Source organism: Drosophila rhopaloa, unplaced genomic scaffold, assembly GCF_018152115.1.
Source record: "Drosophila rhopaloa isolate 14029-0021.01 unplaced genomic scaffold, ASM1815211v1 contig_115, whole genome shotgun sequence".
In the NCBI taxonomy this organism is placed as follows: Eukaryota; Metazoa; Arthropoda; class Insecta; order Diptera; family Drosophilidae; genus Drosophila; species Drosophila rhopaloa.
In genome coordinates, this window is record NW_025334990.1 from 11,135,001 (window position 1) to 11,151,564 (window position 16,564).

Genomic DNA, 16,564 nt, shown 5'->3' on the forward strand with positions numbered 1-16,564 from the left:
TTCAGAAAACAACTAATGTACAGAGCGTGGTTCGGGAGCTCTCGGGACATGCCATCGATGCTCAGGACCTAAAAACAATTGGCTACGAAGTCATCTCCTGGGGTCCAACGTAGTGTAAGAACTCCTCCTGCGTTTAAGTCTAATAAAATCAAAACTCAATGGTAGTGTTAGCCAAAGTCGAATTCTATTGCCTTGTGAAAATATGTGGCTAATGAAAATTTCAGATGGGCTCCATTCATGCTAAAAGGCCAGCCGATAAGCGATGGCCGGAAAGTGCGGTAAAAAACCTAAGCAAATAATTCAATGTGACAAAGGGGAAACCGACACAATGCCGGGTTGCATTTCATTTTCCGTATTGATAAATGGAATGGAATATCATGCTTTCGCTCAGACGCACACCTGTCAAAGCCAGACGCACACACACCCACACCCACTCACCCACACACACACACCCGTGCACACTCGTGCAATTTAATTTGTCTGCATTTTTGCTGTGGCTGTGTTTCCTACCATTTCATGGTGGTTGTTTCAATTATTTTATTGTCGTACGGCGATAGTTTCGAGTGCAGTCACTGGAGAATTGAGTACTGAACCAGCCAAAACACCACCCGAGTATTCGCATGTACATATATGGCCACACACAGCATGAGTTGACACATGAAAATTGCATGCAATTAATTGCCCGCCGGCGTTCTTGTACTCCGACTTTGGTTCGAATCGAAATCAATATGCAGACTGGGCAAACAACTGTTATTAGACATGATACGCCATGCAATTTGCCCCCAGTTAGTGGCCCCTTAATCCCAGCTCTCTGGTTCACTCCATTTAATAATGGCCCCAAAGTAAGTACAGGTCCTAGATGTTAAGCTGGTAGTATTTGTGGGATTCGGTGGTGGCGATACTACGGTTTTGCATGCAGTAAACGTCCACGATATTCATGCGGTACTGCGAGTCGTACATCGAGCTCTTGATGAACTCCATGGGGTTTTCCGGCTGTGGCCACAGCGTGGCCAATCCCCGGCGAAAGGCGTACGTGAAGATGGCCTCGGCCATTTGCAGGCTGATGCACTGGATCTTCCTCATCGGCGGATAGACGTTCCGCATCTCCAGGTCACAGGGCCACACCAGACTGGCCAGACGCTCGGCCGCGACGCAGAAGGCCTCATCCGGAATGGTCGAGAATCCAGCCAACATCACGCCGCAACTTATTCCGGCCACTAGGTAACTACTGGTGCAATGACCCGGCTGATACCACTTGTTGCCATACTTCAGCGGCGGCAGCTTCGATCCGGAGATGAAGATGCAACGTCCCTTGGTGTAGGAGTATGCCGCTTCAGCGGTGCACTCCGCCTGTTCCTGAGGTCTTGATAGAGCAAAAATGACCGGTTGACAGGCGCTCTTCTCCATCGCCCGCAGGACATCCGGCGTAAAGCTGTTCGGCTGCGAGGATCCTCCCACCAGGACATTGGGTTTTAGCTCTTGAATGGCCTCAACTAGGCTGAAGATGGGCTCATGAATCTGGGCAAACTCAAGCAGCTCCTCGGGAATGTCCTGCCTGTCCATCACTATCAATCCGTTGGCATCGCAAAACCAAATCCGCTCCCGGGCCTTCATCTCACTGAAGCCCTCCCTTCGCAGCAAAGCCTTGCACAATCGAGCCATGCCAATGTTGATGGCATCGCCACCGTAGAACAAGAACACATTGGCCGAAAAGAAGACCCTTTTCAATTTATCGCATACAATGACTCCGGCCAGAGCAACTGCAGCCATGCACTGGAAATCCACGTCCACGATGCACTGGCGGGCGCGGTACAACTCCACCTGCTTCTTGGCGTTCTGCGCCTCGAAGTCCTTGCACAGGATCAGGGCATGTGAGCCGTATTGCTGGATGACCGCCAGAGTGAATTCCTCGAACAACTTGTGGTACAGTTCGTCCGAGGCACGATGCTCCTTCAAACCCGAATAGGCGGGATCCTCCAGCAGCTGCTCGTTGTTCGTGCCCACGTCTATCATCACGGCCAGACAGAAATCCGGATGAATGCCACCAAAGACCACATTATGATGAATGTTCGAGAAGAGGACGGGCATCTCGTCCACACCCAAGTCACCGAGACTCAGCACAGAGGCTCCATTGCTCACCAGCAAGCAGCGAACACAGCGGATCGGCCAATTGGCCAGGATTTGGGCCACATGACCCAGATCCTTGCTGGTTATGAACAATCCCTGGCCCACGGAGTGCAGCATCCTGTGGATCGTGAGCAACTCCACCGAACCAGTGGAGTCCGTCAAGGGCATAAAGCGATCGGTATCGCTGAGCAATATATAGTAGAACAGTCTCCTATTTCTGCGCGACAGGTAGACCAGATACAAGTACCTCTGCATGTCGGTGGTGAACTGATCGAGGACCTGCGAACAGGCGGCCACCTGGTGATCAATGGTCCGCACTGCCACCGGCAGCAGTCCGTGGATGGACAGCACCCGCCTTTCATTTAGTGAAAAGGCGAGTCCCTTGTTGAAGTTGCAGTGGTGCAGCATCCAAGGACCACTCAGCCTGGACGCACTCAGCCTGGTGTCCGTCTTCCAGAAGGTGTCCATCCGGCGGGGCATCGTGTCCAGGAGCAAGGTCCTCTCAAAGTCGCTCACGCACTTCAACTCGTTCTCCACCTTCTGTTTCTGCTCGGCCTTCGCCCGACTCGTCCTCGGCGATTTCTTCATGGTGTCCTTGGGAAAGTGTGTTAGGTGGGGATATGTTAGGTATAACAATGTCGAGGTGGCGACTGCGTGTGGGATACAACAGTCCGAACAAGACCTGAACCAATACTGACGAGGATAAGACCGCCTGCTTGTTCATCTCGTACTCATTTGCATGCACTGGCAAAGAAAATAGTTTTCATTTTAAACGCTAGCAGACTAAAGTTATAATACCCTTGCAGTCACACCAGATTGTGCCTATATATACGACATGTATAGGTTGTAGTCAACTTAAGGGATAAGATCCTTGAATCGATTGTTTAGGTCCTTAGCTGAACAAAATCTAAATTTTCGTTCGCTGTACGAAGAACATTTTGGAATGTCATATACCGTTGAACTCGTTATAAAATTGGCAATAAGTTGGAATTCTCAGTTAAAAAATTTAATTTTGAGACAGTTTTGGCAAAAAATCATGAAGTAACCCTTTATAAAAAATATCAAAAATGCAATGTCCCGAAAAAATGAATTCTATTTTAGGTGTTTTTGATCAAAACGCTGGAAAAGAAGGCTCAAAGGGTGGAATGTCATATACCATTGAATTCGTTATAAAATTTCCAATCGATTGGTATTCACAGTTATAAAAATAAATTTTGAGCCGATTTTCGCAAGAAATCATAATTTATAAAAAATGCAAAAACCATTAAAGAAAAATTTTTTTTTAAATCAACTTGGAATCTATTGATTGGTTTTCAGCTGGACAAATAAGTTTTCTTGTGGCTTTTCGTCGTATATTGGCTAAGTTAGCGCAACAAATCCGCTTTTTAGTTCAATGCCTACCTACATATACCTGCATATTAGCATTTAGCATTTTACAGAATGTCAGCTTGAAATGAATACATGTTCGTAATGGAGATGTTGTCATCTGAATTTAATTGAATTAATTTTCCCTCAGTGCAGCAACAGAAGACCGAAACGTAGACCAAATTCGGGACCGCATTCAGCATCTCCGCCCGCTCCCCCCTCTCCACTCCCCACTCCCCGCTCTCCAGTCCCCGCCACATCCTCATCCGCAGCCACATTCATCCGTCCCACCGGGCATTATGCAAATTGTGTTGCGCACTTTGCGGCGACCTCAAACTCGGAGTGACATCCTAAAATGTCGCCACTTCCGCTTCGGATCTATCCACCACCACCAACCCCCCACCCCTTTTTCGCTGAACAAGTTTGTCAGAATTTTGATGCAAAATATCAACATTGTCGGCAGGGTTTGGGGGGTGGGGGGCTAGAGGGGGGACATCAAAAGCCCGGCGAAGTCTTGGCCGCACCTTTTATGCTAAATACGCGCGACAGACAACACAGCCATTGCCATTTGTGGCCAGCACAAGTGCACTTGGCCGGCGGAATCTTAAGTGGAATGGCAGCCGAGTAATATTTTTTGGCCCAAAAAGAGGATGGGAATCGGTGAAGGGGGGATGGGGGATGGGGGGGTTGGCAGGATGGGAGCCTGGCTGAGCATTAAAAAACAAAAGGGAACGAATGACCCAGCCATAAGCGGCTTAATTTCCTGGGACTGTGTTCTGGAAATGGGGGGCATTTGGCCCACCCACAATCTTCCCTTCTCAACTTACACATTCCGATAAGTCTAACTGGGGGATACAAAAATTTAAATACAGCAAAAATTCCATAACTAATTGGAAGTGGAAATGCACAATACACTACGGACACAACGGACTTGGCAACCTTCCGAAATCCAATTATCTACTGAGATGCACAAAACTCTGTGGGAATGCCGGGTGGTGTTGAAGGATATGTGGTTGGATGGTTGGGTGGTGGGGTGGTTCTGTGGATGGGTGGTTGGGGGTGGCTAGGTGGTTGGGCGAATATGCATCACAAGTTCATAATGAAATCAATTTTCAATCAATCGTTCGCATAGCAAAGTAGCAGCAGCAGCAGTCAGGCAGTGTTTTTCTCAGCTCTCAAGGGGCGACTTTTGCTCCTATTTTGTTTCGGTTTGTTTGGGTCCTTGTTCCCTGCTTCCTGCTCCTTGTTCCTTGGTCCTTGGCCAGTCGGACATTTGCACTTTTTTCGCATTTGCAGTTCCCTCCGCTGGCTGTTTTTTACCTTTTCCTTTTCGGCCACGGATGTGCTACAAATTGAATTTCTGCCGCGGGACACATTAAGCGATCGCCTGCCTACGGCCTTTGGCATTTGAACATAAAAATTTATGCGATTCGGGGCGGGATCGAAATGGAATGGAATGGAATGGAGCTGGTGCTGGTGCTGCAGGTGCCCTGCACAAAGAATGTTTATGCGTCGTTTATACAGAACAATTTGAATATTTTATGGACCAAATTCGATTTTGGGCTCCCTTCTCGTCGTCCAGTACGTGCACTAAAAAAGTTTTGCATATGGAAATTGATTTCCTTTGACCACACATAGTCGAACATGTGTGAGTCTGCTATAAATACTTGTGCGTCCATGTCCAGTTTTTGGTCATTCACACGCACGCTTAGGCAATGCCAAAAGTCTGGTCAATTCGATGCTCGACAGTTGTCAGGCGAAGGGAAAAATGGAGCAAAAAATACGCCGATGGCAAACAGAAAAGAACAAAAGTAATTTGCACCTCTACAGAAAAGTTTCCAAACCTGGCAATTTATATGCACCACGTGACGCTTTTTTTTAGGACCCCACAAACTGACATATTACACACAGAAAAATGTATAAATGAATTAGAAAAATTTTTACAATTATTGTATTCATCGAAAAAATTAAAAGGTTTTGAAGATAGGTTCGTTTTAAACCAACTATAAATGTAGAACAACCAACTCCAAAATATGGCCAACATCAGTTATACAAACTCGACAGAGGTTTCAATATATAAATACATATAATTCTATTATTTAATTGTAAATTGATAGGCCCACTTATTAATTATTGCAGAAAATATCATCATTTCCAATCATTTTAAAATCAATAAAAGCGTCACATGAAATAGTATGTTGCAATCTATAAATCAATATTTTTTAAGCCTTTGCCTAAAGTCAATTATTATTATTAAATAGCTCATTATTTTGTTTCTGTGTAGGCAAACACAAATAAACGTTACCAGCATCTTATTATCAAAATGGTCGAAATTGGTAAAATTTTTACTTTGAAAACTTTAGCAGGCCACAAATCAAATCGGATAAACTCCATATGGATTTAGTCGCATTTCCAGCGAATATATTCGCAAAACTAATACTGGCAGGCAGTTGGCATAAAAAAGTGGTCAGCCCTTGGGGAAATTGTTGCAGTTTATCAAATATTTTCGCATCGCATGTCGTGGCCAGTGCATTTTGGCATTTTTATTGAAATTCTCCATTTATTCAGCGCTCCCGCTTTGGGCATTTAATGAAAGTGTCACACTATTTCACAATTTTGGCATTAACTATTTGGATAATTTATGGGTACAACGGGTTTAGCGAATGCAATGGAGTGGGTCCGTTTGTTAAATGTGAAATTGAAATGCTCCTGGCGCAACTCGAATAAATGTCACATGACTGTCGGTGTGGCTGCTGTTTGCCATTTGGCCCCGAGGCTTTCGCAAAACTGCTCAAAGTGAAAAGTCTTAAATAAAAAATTTATAAGCTTAATAAAAGCGTTGCAGCAAACGCAGAAGTGGGATCTGGAGTTTCTGTCGATTCCTTGTTGTTCATATATATATATATAAACTTGTATGTGTAAACACATATATATATATGAATATATATACAGAGCACACACGACAAACTTTCAAATCGGGAGCTACGTGCGTCAAAGCCAAAAAGCCCCAACTTTATATCGCGCTGTTTGCCTGCATTTCCCATTTCCCACCCTCCCCCTACCACCTCCTTCATTTTCCCCCCCCTGCTTTTACTTTGGCAACTTCAAAAGACTTTTAGCTTATTTTTTAAGTCTCCTTTTTTCGATGCTGCTGATGCTTCTTATGCTCCTTTTGCTATTTTATTTAATTTTATTTTATTTTATATTTCTTTTGACCAAGTTTCTGGTGCTGCTGCTGGTGTCGCTGCCTATTTAACTGGAATTTAGTGTTTATTTGGTTTATATATATCGGAAGTGCCCCGCGCAGACATTAATATCAAAGGCGAGTGCAGGCGTGGGTTGGCTGAATTATGTAATTAACTTGTTGCACGCTTGCAAAATGGAGAGCAAAAACTATTCGCAATCTGAGCAAAACTAATCGCATGTATCCGGCAAATAATTCCGCCGCAAACGGACCCGTATTAGTGGCGAATTAAAGGACCCATAAACACGAAATCAGCGCATGCCAAGCGCTCCCAAGGAGCCAAGTCCGCATAAAAATTGTTAACGGAAGCGAAAATTAATTAAGCCACAGGCCAAGGGCAAAGCACGCACTGCCACGCGATTTGTGATGGGGCAAGGTGGGGGCAACGGAGGGGGCGGGGAGCCTAAGGCGGAAAAGTGGGCGGGAAAAGCAGTGAAAATCGGTCATCTGAGGCTGCTGCGCTCACTCTGAAAATATTGAACGCCAGCTGGAGACCGTAACGCGCTTTTAGACGTGCTCAAATATTTGCCAAACGTGTCAAAAGCGATGGAACACTCTGCTCTTCAGTTTGAAGGACGGGGAATCCCCTCTCCGCCCCGAAAATACCAAAAACCCCAATTGATTGAAGGTTGTGCAGGGCAGTCGGCGATGACCTGTGTGTAAGGACATAATTTCTGTTTTTGTTACGGCTTACTGACATCCTTCGCCGGGGCAGTGGATGGAAATCAAAGCCAAACCCGAAAAACTGATTGACAACTGACAGGGACAAGTCCGCGTGGATAAAGTACATATCGATTGATCTGTCCATCTATAAATAACCCATATCGAAATCAACCGTCACTGTGAAGGGAAAAACGTTATCTGTAAATAGGTATCTATTAAAGGCTGCTTCGGTCTTTAAAATAAAGAGGACTATTTATAGGACATAATTTTGTCATTTTTGAATTCTTTACATTGGGTAGAATCAATAAAATGGTTTTAACTATTGAAAAATAAATGTCATAAATTGTTTTGTATTGCATTCTTTGTTTAAATTATGAGTTATTGACATGTAAAAGAAGAAATTTTTGAATATGTTTAGGAACTATTTAAATTGGGCAATTTTGTTGATTGTCAATTACCACTTATACAATAAATAGGTAAATAAATGGAAGAAAAATATAAAACTAATACTAACCAAAAGTTGTTAGGCATTGAATTTAATATCTTTTCATTTTATTCTAGGTCAAGGCATATCTTTCTAGTTTTAAGTAGCTTACTAATCTGCTGACATTTCGATTTTAGAAATATGTACCCAATTAAACAACAATTTTTCGTACGTGCTGGTAAAGTGAAAACCGAACTGAGAAAACAGTGAGTGAAAACATTAAGTGTGAAACAGATTACAAGAGGAAAAAGGAGCTGGCGCAGGAGGAGATCCAGCTGGTGAATCTGGCAAGAAGTTTTTGGGGACAGGCCGCCTGGCAAGGAATCGGGCCTAGACAAGTTAATTTATGGCAGTCAGTGAACCATCCCAGATACTACAGGCAACGTCTGCTGATGCCACAACTCAAAGGGCTCCCCGCATGCCCCCTGTTTTCCCAGCATTTCCCAGGCTTTCCCACCATGCAATCCCTGCAATCGGATTTACTGCTCCTCCTCTCCTCACTGCTCCCCTCTCCACTCATCTTTTTTTTTTTTTTTTTCCTGCGCTGCGGCTGTTTGTGCGAAAACTTTTGCTAATTTGCGGTAATGTTAATGCTGAACTTTGCACAAAATTAGTCAAGTTCTTGGCGCGGCTCGACTTGGCGCTGCGGATTAAGCGCCATGTTACGCCAAAAGTGTTAAGTTGGAAATAAATGTTGACACTTGCGGTAAAGCGGAGCTCTTATGCCGCAACATAAACAAAAGGCGCCTGGCCAAGAAAATCACTTTAAAACACATGGCACACAGAGGGGCGGGGAGGGGAAGGAGTAGGTCCAAAGCCAGGCAGCATGAAATTAACTGCCTCTTTTTCCCTTCAAGGATGCAGTCCGTCGTCCTTCGTCCTTCATCCTCTGCTTTCGGTCTCGGTCTCAGGTGCGTGTGTACCGCTGACTTCGCCGGACTGCAGTTAATTAAGTCGCCGCCAACTTGGGCCGCCGCCACCTTTATGGCAGCTGAGGTATGCCACCAGCTCGCTGAAGTGTTCTGGTGGGGCAAAATTAATTTATAAGCTCGGCCCGCTCGATACACTTGAAGAAAGAGTGTCCCTGATTTTCTACAAAATATTTCAACAGCAAATAGAGGCTTTAAATGATTTTTATAATTGATTTTCAACTCCATTTACTTCAAAATTGAAATACTTACAAATTTATTAGCCATCAAAAGTTCGTGATCAATTTTAAAGTATTTGTATAAATTAATGGTCGCACATAACTGTTTTAAAAATAACAATAAAATGTATCTAAAAAAATAAATGTAAGGTGGTTCTAAATATTTGATTTAATGATTAAAAAAAATATCATTGGAACTTTCAATTTAAACTTCTCGTTTCTACCCCTCTAAATGTACATAATTCAACCTTTGTTTTCCTTGTTATTTTATTTTCATTGTAAGAAAAAGTAGATAAATGAACGGTTTTTTTAAAAATAAACTTTTATTATTATTTAGGTACCCAGCTAAAACAATTATTTTGTCCATGTTGATATTATAGTGGATAATAACAAATTAGCTAGTAATTGGTAACTTAGCAAACTTCACCCGATTTAGGTGAAATTTGTTTGAGTGCAGGATAACTTGCCCGGCCGATTGTTTACGGCACCAAACCGACACCGGCAAAAGTTTGCACCCTCAAAACTTTGCTCGCCAAATTCATAAAGTGTCATACGTTACGGAAAAACCCGGAGTCTCCAGGAGTCTAGGCCAAGTTTTAATCAAGTTGGGGGCTTAGTCAAATAATTTATGTAAAAAATTGCGGTGCAACTAAAGTTCGGTCGACTGGCTGGCTGGCTGACTGGCTGACGTTGACGACGATACAATTATTATTGGTTTGTAGGCAGAACAATTTACAGGCTGCGGCCGTGTGGGCATGTAATAAATCAAGCCAAGTGAATAAATCATATCCGAAAACACACAGCGACGCGAGTGGAGAGTGTCACAGTTGACACATGGGAAAGTGAGCGGCAAGCGGCAAACGGCGACGACGACATGAAATAATGACATGAAAATTGACAATTTTATTCCTACTTAACTTGCTGAATGAGCAAATGAATATATCAGCCGGAGTGCGGGTGGAAATGTGTGTGCCGGGACATATGCATGTACATATTTTATGCACAGTTTGACAAGCGAGCGAGCTGGAAACGAGACCTGAATGGGCGCCTGAGCGATTGACTGACTGGCTGACTGACTAAATGACTGAATGACTGAATGACTGGATGACTGAGTGACACACACATATAGTGACTAACCGGGTGACATTCCCGCCAGCTGTCAAAGTGTGAATTTCACCCGCAAAGAGGGGCAAAATGGGTGTGATTTTCTTTGATTTGCATCGGCGGAAATGCAGTTGTCCAAATCGCCCACAGGAAAGTCGCCCATTTGGATAATTTACGAGAACGAGGCGGTGATGGTGGCTGCCATGGCCCGAAGTTATGTTTTATGGCCTAATCGCCAGCCACCAATAAGTCTATAAATCAATATTTTATAAACTACAGCTTTAAGCTGCACTTAAAAAAAAGCACAGTCAATTCCAGCTGAAGAAATCATAAAGTATTCACTTAAATAAAACGTACATTTTATAAATTGACATTTAGTACCAAAAATTATATTATAAAATCAGAAAATATAATTTCCTTAATATAATATATTTAGATAATTTGTCAAAAATGTTGACCGATTGCTAAAATGTATTTTTTATAGTATGCCTCCTAGCGATGTAACAATAATATAGTTTTATAATTTTATTTGTTAAATGAAAGCTTTCAGCTAAATTTAAAGCAACTTCCCCATTTGTGAAAACCCTTTGAATTTGGTTTCAAATTTCGAAACTATTCCAACAAACCTTCTGTGTTGTTTTTGAAAGTGTAGTGACCTCTGTCATGAATTCCCCCCCCATAAGTGTGTGTTTTTGTTGAATGCTGCTGATTAAATTAAATAATCGTTGGGACAAAACGATTGTCGTAGTCTAGAATGGTCTCCAAAGTCTACACAAGCTGGCGGACGTGGAATACTGTGAGAAGAGTCGGTCAGAAGTTGAGATTCTGTGCAGGAGATCACATCGCCAGTATGAATCGCGGTTACCTGTTACTTTTGATCGTCTGTGCCGCTGGAATTTCAGATTCGATGGGCTTTCCACAGGACGAATTAATTAAGCCGGATAGTGACGAATCGGAATCGAGCGGTGTTGGATTCGTCACTCTCGACGGAACCACCAGCGAAGAGAGTGACGAAAGCGGCCAAAGGAATGCCTCCGATGATCTGATTTTCCTTACTCACAAGAAACCAAGTCCTTCCAACAATTCCATCGATTTGAGCGCCTTTGTGGCTCTGATTCCAGTGCGAAGAGTCCAAATCATAGCTAAGCAGTACTACTTCAGTGATGAGGAGTTCCAAAGAGCCTACACATTTCTCAGCAGCAGCTATTTTGCGACCATCAAGCGGAAGATCCTTCAGCTGCCGGAAGTCCTTGCGTTCACCAACTACATGAGCGATCAAGGATTGGATGTGGTCAAGGTGGTGCATTCGGTGGCAGAGGTGTTCACAGTTTCCGCTATGAGCTCTATTGAAATGAAAGGTGCGTATGTTGCTTATTAAGGGGAAAATGGTTCATTTAGTAGTAGTATTTCTTGAATTTCATTTTTAAAAATTAATTTATGAAATACTTAAGTGGAAATTAATTTTGTACGGCCTTATATACATATGTTATATTGATACGAACAGACAATCTATTGGCTTTTAATTTGTTAACCTCCTTTGATGAAATAAATATTATTTTCTTTACTGACGTGATAAATTAATAAGAAGTTAATATTTACCTCATATCATATCAGTATGGCGACCTTTTTAGAACATTTATTTCTAACATTTTTAAAATTCCTAACATTTTTAAAATGTTTGTTTAAAATGTTTTTAAAATTCCTAACATTTTTAAAATGTTTGATTTAACAATAAATATTTATTTTAATTTAAAGTGCTATTGCCATATAATCAAAATAAACATTTTGTATAAGCAACTAAAAAGAAAATACATTTTTAGAACTACAATACACCGGAAAACTACCAAAAGGCCTGCATGGAATGGTGGAGAGGGTTCTGGAGATCCTGCCACAGGACCAACTGAATGCCCTATTTTTCGACTACTTTTTAAACTTTTTCGAAAACATTAGCAGTCCAAAGTTTGCCAAGATAATGAACGATCTAAAGGTGAGTGGGAAAACCTAAAGACCCCATGTGGTAATTGTATTTCAGTTGGGGACACGCTTTGTTTGCTCGAGTTCCCCATCTCCAGGTGGCAGTATATGTGTGGGCTTGGGGAAAATTGTTTAAAGAATTCCATTTGAAACGGCCGTCCTCTACTGCCAGCTCCATAATAATTTCCTAGAGAGACGTGAGAAAAATTTCCAATTGCTTTATTGAATTTTGGCCAAAAAGGTGCAGGTTAAAAGTGGGCAACTTTTATATGCGATTCCGTATACAAATCAACTTCCGTTGATGCCTCAGAATTTTCAAGTGCCACCGCCTTTTCTTTTTATGTTTTTTTCCTGCCGCCTTTGCCACTGCTTTTTCCTTTCGCCTCGCTTCTAATTGGCAATTGAGCTGGGCTACGTGAGGCACATATTTATGAAATCAAATCGCCAGCCAGCAGGCAATTTATATTTATTTTCCCCAGTCCCGAAACCCATATATATTTATCAGCCATTCGATGGAGAGTGTTTGTGATAATTGATTTCGCCGCACTGATTCACATTTCATCTTCTGCATTTCAGAACTCATTGCCGCTGCGAAATTTCCTATTTGTCCTGCACAACAATAGCATTTTTGTGCCGAAGATTGTGGAGTCCGTGAAATCGTATCTATCCATCGCCAGTTATTAATTTGCTTAAGACTTCGGGGAAATGTTAAATGTGGTAGGCAAATGAGGGGATGTAACTAGGTATTTTTATTGGTCGTTTATTCCTCTTAAAATAAATAAACACTTCAATAATGGTCCAGAAATGTAGTTTCATAGCCTAATTATTAACGACGAAGGGCCCTTTAAAACTCATCTTACCATTTACCTGAACTTTAAAATTGATAATATGGTAACTTTCCTATCACTGCATATCCTGTTTATCTGTCACTGTGGCATATGAAAATGGGCCCTCATTTGGTGTGTAATAAACGAAGAGAATCCTTTAAACACATTTGTTTTGTCCTGGAGGCGGGAAATCGATGGCAACTGGAATTATTTAGCAGGAAGCGCCTCCGGGGAATTGACAACGCCAAAAGAAACTTGAGCATATTAATAACATTGCAGGCACCCCCCGAAAAAAGCCTGGCAAAAAAAAAGAGGGTTAAATGACGTCAAAAGTTTATCTGGGGAAAAAGTTGCCACGGCTGTTGGGCTCTGATTTATGCCGCCGAATGCCAGGAGACGCCTCCCGGCGACGCAACGCAACAGTTGCAACTCTCTTAATGTCGGCGTTTATTTGAATAAACTCCAACTTTGATTTCACAGGCAGCGAGCACGGCAAAAAGTTGCAAACTTTTTCGGTTAACTGATTTCCACACAGACCCACACCTGCAGCCTCCTTTCATGGGGCAAAAAAGAGTGGGGAAAACAAAAAATTATTTCCTTCTCGCGCCCCCCAGGAGACTCATAATTTAGCGGGAGTATATCAATAAATTACGCATGCAGCAGCAGGTGGAGAGACCCAGTGGCCGGGGGTTGCTGCCGTAGATAAAAGTATTGAAAAAGTATCCAATTAACTGCGTAGCTATGATGCAACTTTGACCATTCCACCCGCTCCTGGTGGTGGCTTCATCTCATCTCGGGGTCCTGGGCCAAGTCACCCCCGACATAAGGTGAGCGTCAGCCATCAACCGGCAGACAGCAGGCATCAGGCATTCGACATCAGGCTCCATTAATCAATTACAGCACAACCAGGCCCAACCCAACCAAAACCCATCCGGAGATCACACTTGGCAACTGTTACTAGGAATGCACTCGAAGAAACTTTCAGAAATGGTAAGGCAAAACAACATTTAAAATTTATTTAATCATTTCATATTACTTAAGTGTTGAAGAATTAAATTTATTATTTGCTTATATTATTATTTTAATTTCTTCCTAAAATAAAACAAAACATAGATCTTAGATTTAAACATGTTTTTTTGAAACTTTGGATATATTCAACAATGTTTTACAAAATAATTCGCAAAATATATATAATATATATATAATATATTTAAAAATATTCTCAGACAATAGAAAACATAAGAAACATTTTATATTAAGAAGATTAAAATCAAAAATATTTATTATAATATAGAATACGGTAATTGGTTAACATTTCGTGGTTGACTTTTAAGAACCGAATTTTTTAACTGCCCATTATTTTCGGCTTAAAAGTTTTACAACAAAGTATGTGTATAGTGTCAAGACTTACTGTCAATAAAAAAGCAGCTTGATTGGAATATTAGGAAAAATTATTACAGTTTAACGCAAATCCATGAGTAATTTTTTTCTTAGTGCATTCCGGGACGAAATTCAATCTCCTGCAACGAGGACGACCTGCCACCTGGGCGACACACTTCATTCGATTGTCGAGATTGTCGGAGGAATAGATTGATGCCCGACGGCTTGGCGAAAACTCTGCAAAACAATTTCAAAATTTCAGTCTCTGAAGGGAAATCAAAATCAAAATCCACATAGACCATATTCAGAGCCAGTGAAAATGACTCTGCTTTCGGGTGCCTCAGCCACGGGATTTTATGGTCACAGGCCATCGAAGCGGATCAGCTGGCGGCGATTGGTGGCCCTACTGCCGCAGTCCATAGTCCTGCCATTAAATCGCAGGACCCCCACATCGTATCTGGATATGAGGGCCCTGAATCTCGTCCAGCGACGTCTTCAGGAGGATTTCATGGGCTGTGAGGCGTTGTGGACCATTTTCGTGGCTGCCGCCTGGAGCCATCGTTACAGGACAAGATTGAGACCACTGCCCAGCCACTGGAGCACCATCGATCTGGTGTGTAATACCCTGGGTGATGCCCCCCGACTGGAGGCACTGCAGCACCAGCTCATGCACAGCGACTACCAGGCCTGCTCTCCCAATGTGGTGCGTTTGCTAACGGACATCTTGGTGGATCAAGCCGATCGCGTGTCCTTGAGCTCCCTGCGACCTTGTGAGTTTGCGGAGCTGTACGCTCACCTCGGGATGCCCACTCCCCATCGTCCACCCACCCAGATCTTCGAGGTGCGAACGGGCAAGGGAAATCGCAGAGGTGAGGCCTATGCTCGTCTGCGGCAGGAAAAAAAGGAATCCGTTCGCCTTGGTTTCTATGGCTGCAAATTGGAGAAGCTATACTCGCTGCTCAACCAAAATTCCCTATCGGATGGAAAGTGTCTGGAACTCACCAGCGATGTCAATGAAGCTCTGGCCAAGAGTAAACCCCAGGCTGGTTTGGGTGGCTCCCGATGCGGTTCCATTCTCCGTTGCGTGGCCATAGTTGAATTCGTTTTCCAGGACAATGAAACCAGTGCGGATAAAAAGCATGTGATCATCAAGGAGGCGGAAACCATGCAGGTATCCTATCTACTGTTTTATGGCCAGAGTTGTTATGAACATGCGGTCGAGAAGCAAATGCAACTGATGGCGCATCCTTGTCGGAAGATTTTCAACTGGCTGGAAGGACACCAGGATGAAGCCATTTCCCTGGGCGTTGGAGTGCTGATCGTTTCCTCGATGGCTAACTTTGGCTGCAGTTTCTTTCGATTTTTTGCCCGCACTGGCTTACACGTTCTCAAGCGAGGACTGCTGTGAAAATTGATAATCGTAAACTTTTATTTTTACCCATTGTAATATCCTGTGACCTTGAACTCCGGCAGGGTTTTGTTACGGTCTGGACTTTGATTCCCCATCAAAGACGGCAACAAAACTCCGTGGGGCAGTGACAGGCATCAAGTGATGTGCGAAATGAAATCGATTTGTGTCTTTAAATCTTCTCCGTAGTAGTAGTATCTTCTTTCGAGGGGGATAAACTGGCGGGGACCTTGGCTTTACAGTGCCAACATAAATAACAACAATTTAGCATTCACAAGTGACGCAGTAAAAATTTATGCGCTCTCGCACATTTTCAATTTTCTGCAATTTTTCTAGCAATTGTGTGAAATTCCTTGCGGCCATTGGGCAACAGCAGAAGCAGCAACTCCGGCAGACGTTGCATGTGGCAAGGACACAGACAGCTTTGTGTGTGTGCGTGTGAGTGGGTATGCACTTAAATAAAATACAAGTATATTGTTTGAACTTATTAAATACATAGACAAACCGGAAACTATAGCTTAAAACAGTACAACACGGAAAGACTTTTACAAAAAATATAATTAACTAATATAATTAACTAATAAGTATATTATTACTTTTTCTTTGAGTTGTGTTTCACTAAAAAGATTTTTAAATGTTAGGTACATTTTTTTAAATGGAAAAAAAAACGAAAAAGCACAAGCTATGTTTTCAACATATTCACATAATATTTTGATATCGCTATAAATTTTTTTGATTAACTAAAAAATTTTTGACGTTTTTGAAATAACCTTAGAAATGATTTTAGTAAAACCACCCAAAAGGTTAGTCCATATATTAAACCGTTTTTGAATATTCGTAT

General features: G+C 42.4%; 4 protein-coding genes across 4 annotated transcripts in view; 3 read left to right on the forward strand and 1 right to left on the reverse strand.

Annotated features, from left to right (window-relative positions):
- LOC108046177 overlaps window positions 1-182 on the forward strand; it is a 1,121-nt gene extending 939 nt beyond the window's left edge. The window contains exon 2 of the mRNA XM_017125753.2: window positions 6-182. Coding sequence (XP_016981242.1) covers window positions 6-113 — 108 coding nt within the window. The 3' untranslated portion in view covers window positions 114-182. The remainder of the gene's footprint in view (window positions 1-5) is intronic.
- A 628-nt stretch (window positions 183-810) lies between these two features.
- On the reverse strand, window positions 811-2,798 carry LOC108046171 (NADP-dependent malic enzyme). Its single transcript, XM_017125748.1, has one exon. It carries the CDS (start codon window positions 2,713-2,715, stop codon window positions 856-858), a length of 1,860 nt encoding a protein of 619 aa, XP_016981237.1. The 5' UTR covers window positions 2,716-2,798; the 3' UTR covers window positions 811-855.
- Window positions 2,799-10,926: 8,128 nt separating this feature from the next.
- Window positions 10,927-12,917, forward strand: LOC108046172. The gene is made up of 3 exons (XM_017125749.2): window positions 10,927-11,492; window positions 11,955-12,121; window positions 12,685-12,917. The coding sequence occupies exons 1-3, from the start codon at window positions 10,985-10,987 to the stop codon at window positions 12,790-12,792; spliced, it is 783 nt and encodes a 260-aa protein (XP_016981238.1). The 5' UTR covers window positions 10,927-10,984; the 3' UTR covers window positions 12,793-12,917.
- Window positions 12,918-14,346: 1,429 nt separating this feature from the next.
- Window positions 14,347-15,900, forward strand: LOC108046173 (protein mono-ADP-ribosyltransferase Parp16). The gene has a single exon (XM_017125750.2). It carries the CDS (start codon window positions 14,635-14,637, stop codon window positions 15,721-15,723), a length of 1,089 nt encoding a protein of 362 aa, XP_016981239.1. The 5' UTR covers window positions 14,347-14,634; the 3' UTR covers window positions 15,724-15,900.
- The last annotated feature ends 664 nt before the right edge of the window (window positions 15,901-16,564 follow it).

What these genes read in the sequence shown, in the direction of transcription:
- LOC108046171 (XM_017125748.1), bottom strand. Translation starts at nt 2,715, where the DNA reads ATGAAGAAATCGCCGAGGACGAGTCGGGCGAAGGCCGAGCAGAAACAG.
- LOC108046172 (XM_017125749.2), top strand. Translation starts at nt 10,985, where the DNA reads ATGAATCGCGGTTACCTGTTACTTTTGATCGTCTGTGCCGCTGGAATT. An exon ending in GAGCTCTATTGAAATGAAAG is followed by an intron (nt 11,493 to 11,954) that starts GTGCGTATGTTG and finishes ATACATTTTTAG; the next exon opens with AACTACAATACACCGGAAAA. An exon ending in AGATAATGAACGATCTAAAG is followed by an intron (nt 12,122 to 12,684) that starts GTGAGTGGGAAA and finishes TCTGCATTTCAG; the next exon opens with AACTCATTGCCGCTGCGAAA.
- LOC108046173 (XM_017125750.2), top strand. Translation starts at nt 14,635, where the DNA reads ATGACTCTGCTTTCGGGTGCCTCAGCCACGGGATTTTATGGTCACAGG.